This window comes from Mandrillus leucophaeus, unplaced genomic scaffold (genome assembly GCF_000951045.1).
Source record: "Mandrillus leucophaeus isolate KB7577 unplaced genomic scaffold, Mleu.le_1.0 Scaffold669, whole genome shotgun sequence".
Taxonomy (NCBI): Eukaryota; Metazoa; Chordata; class Mammalia; order Primates; family Cercopithecidae; genus Mandrillus; species Mandrillus leucophaeus.
This window is the reverse complement of record NW_012107241.1, coordinates 769,755-772,358: the sequence shown is the minus strand read 5'-3', so window position 1 is coordinate 772,358 and position 2,604 is coordinate 769,755. Positions and strand designations below refer to the sequence as shown.

Genomic DNA, 2,604 nt, shown 5'->3' with positions numbered 1-2,604 from the left:
GAACTTGAGACACATAAATAGACATAAAGTAGAACTTTCTAAAAAACTGTTATGGCAGAAGTGCAGGCTATAGAGACAGAGCAGCGGTTCTCAAATATGGGCAATGCTGCTCCCCAGGGGATGTCTGACAATGGAGAAAATTTTGATTTAATGATTGGTGTGTCTGTGTGGTGGGGGGAATATCAGTGGCATCTAACGGGTAAGGTCAGGGATGCTGTGCTTTGAGCCCTGTGCTACACAGGACAGCCCCACAACCTAAACTTGTCCAAAATGTAAAAAGCACCAAGATCAATAAATCCTGATTTATATACATATGGACGAGTAACAGGGGCAGGGGTGCCAACACCAACCAGGTTCTTGTTATGTGTCAGGCACATTTCTAACACTTTATGTGTAACTCATGTAATTCCCACAAAACGTTATGAGATAGTTTTTTAAAATTAGCCTTAGTTTATAGATATGCATAGGTTATATAGATACAAATACACATATACAAGGGGCAGAGAAGTTCTATCACTTGTCTGAGGTCTCAGAGAAAGTTAAGAAGCCTGGATTTAAACTCAGCCTGACTTGAGGCCCTGCTCCCATTCCCTCAACCATTTGGCTACATCTCTATTGTGTTGGTTTCCACAAGCATGTATAGTGTTAAAGCTATGATCTAATATTTTACTAACACAATCCTGGGGTCTTGTAGGAAGGTAGCAGAAATGGCAAGTGACTGTGCCCTGGACATTTCTCCTGTAGAATTGTGCATAGACTCCAGGGGATGATTACGAAGGGAGGCGCTCACCCTTCTGCAGTGGGAATTAGGACTTCTTGATGTCAAATTATAAACTGAGTGGAACACTGAGTCCTAAAGAAGCTGATGCTGGATCTGTGATACAGGTTGTAAACACAGTCTTGGTAATATCTACCCTCAAGGGGCTCATTAAACTTGGGAGGAAATCATAAAGTGGAGAATAATTTTTTGTGCTTCTAATCAACTTTCCCAGAACTATGGGACGTGAAATAGATTTTTATTCAAGTCATCTGACTTTAGGAGGCTCCTATAAGGTGGTTGTTTTCCTGCATACAAGAGAGGAGAATCTTCTGGGAAAATTCTCAAACAGATTTTACGGCATATTCCCTAGAATACCTCTTCTAGCATGTCGAAGATGGAGGTCTATGCTGTTGACAATTACTGCCTTCATCATCAGCAACTTTGACCCTCTCAGGACAGTGGGTAGGAAGGACTTTGATGGTCCTTCAGCAGTTAGTCCTCCAAGCATAGAAAGGTAAGCATTGAATCACTTTTGTCTTGGTAATTTCCTTTCAAGCTCAAAACTATATAAATCAAAAGTTCTGGGGCAATACCATCAATTTATTGCTTTTTCCAGCTTTAGTCCTTAGAGAAACTTGAGGAGAAGGAAGGGAATAATGTGCAGATGCATTGGGAGGTCTACCAGCATTCTCACCAGACAGACACACAACATGATGGGGGAGAAAGGCAGGAAAAGGGAATTCTCAGGAATCACCATAGAAAGTATTAAGCCTTGGATGCCTTGCTATGTGTCTTCAGACACCCTTGGGTTTGTAAACCAGTAGATTCAGCTCTCCCTCTGGAGATAAAGAGTGAGGATCCATTATTAATGTTTTCTACACCTGTTCCTACAGATCACACCCAGCGAGTGAATGGCTGTGGAAAATGACTCTTCAGTGACAGAATTTATTCTTACAGGATTAACAGACCAACCCGAGCTCCAATTGCCCCTGTTTTTCCTGTTCTTGGTGAACTATATGACCACTATGGTGGGCAACTTGAGTTTAATTAATCTAATTTGCCTGAATTCACACCTTCACACTCCCATGTATTTTTTCCTTTTCAATCTGTCCTTCATTGATCTCTATTATTCATTTGTCTTTACCCCCAAAATGCTGATGAGCTTTATTTCAGAGAGGAACATCATCTCCTTTCCAGGATGCATAACTCAGCTCTTTTTCTTCTGCTTTTTTGTCCACTCTGAGTGCTACGTGCTGACAGCCATGGCCTATGATCGCTATGTGGCCATCTGCAAACCCCTTCTGTACACAGTCACCATGTCCCCTCAGATCTGTTCTCTGCTGATGTTTGGTTCATATGTGATGGGGTTTGCTGGCGCCATGGTCCATACAGGATGTATGATGAAGCTCATCTTTTGTGACTCCAACGTCATCAACCATTACATGTGTGACATCTTCCCACTGCTCCAGCTCTCCTGCAGCAGCACCTATGCTAATGAGCTGGTGACGTCTGTTATTGTGGGCACAGTTGTGATAGTATCAAGCCTCATTATCTTAATCTCTTATGCTTTGATTCTTTTCAATATCCTTCACATGTCCTCAGCTGAGGGTTGGTTCAAAGCCATCAGTACCTGTGGCTCCCACATAATAACTGTTGGCCTATTCTATGGATTTGGGCTGCTTGCTCATGTTAATTTATCATCTGATGGGTCTATGGGTCAGGGGAAGTTTCTCTCAGTGTTTTACACAAATGTAGTACCCATGCTGAACCCCCTCATTTATAGTCTCAGGAACAAGGATGTCAAACTTGCTCTAAAGAAAACCTTAAAGAAAATTACAAACTGA

General features: G+C 42.0%; 1 protein-coding gene across 1 annotated transcript; it reads left to right on the top strand.

Annotated features, from left to right (window-relative positions):
* Positions 1–1,671: 1,671 nt before the first annotated feature.
* On the top strand, positions 1,672–2,604 carry LOC105554985 (olfactory receptor 143-like). The gene has a single exon (XM_012001659.1). It carries the CDS (start codon positions 1,672–1,674, stop codon positions 2,602–2,604), a length of 933 nt encoding a protein of 310 aa, XP_011857049.1.

Excerpts from the sequence above, each read along its gene's own strand:
- LOC105554985 (XM_012001659.1), top strand. The coding sequence starts at position 1,672 with ATGGCTGTGGAAAATGACTCTTCAGTGACAGAATTTATTCTTACAGGA.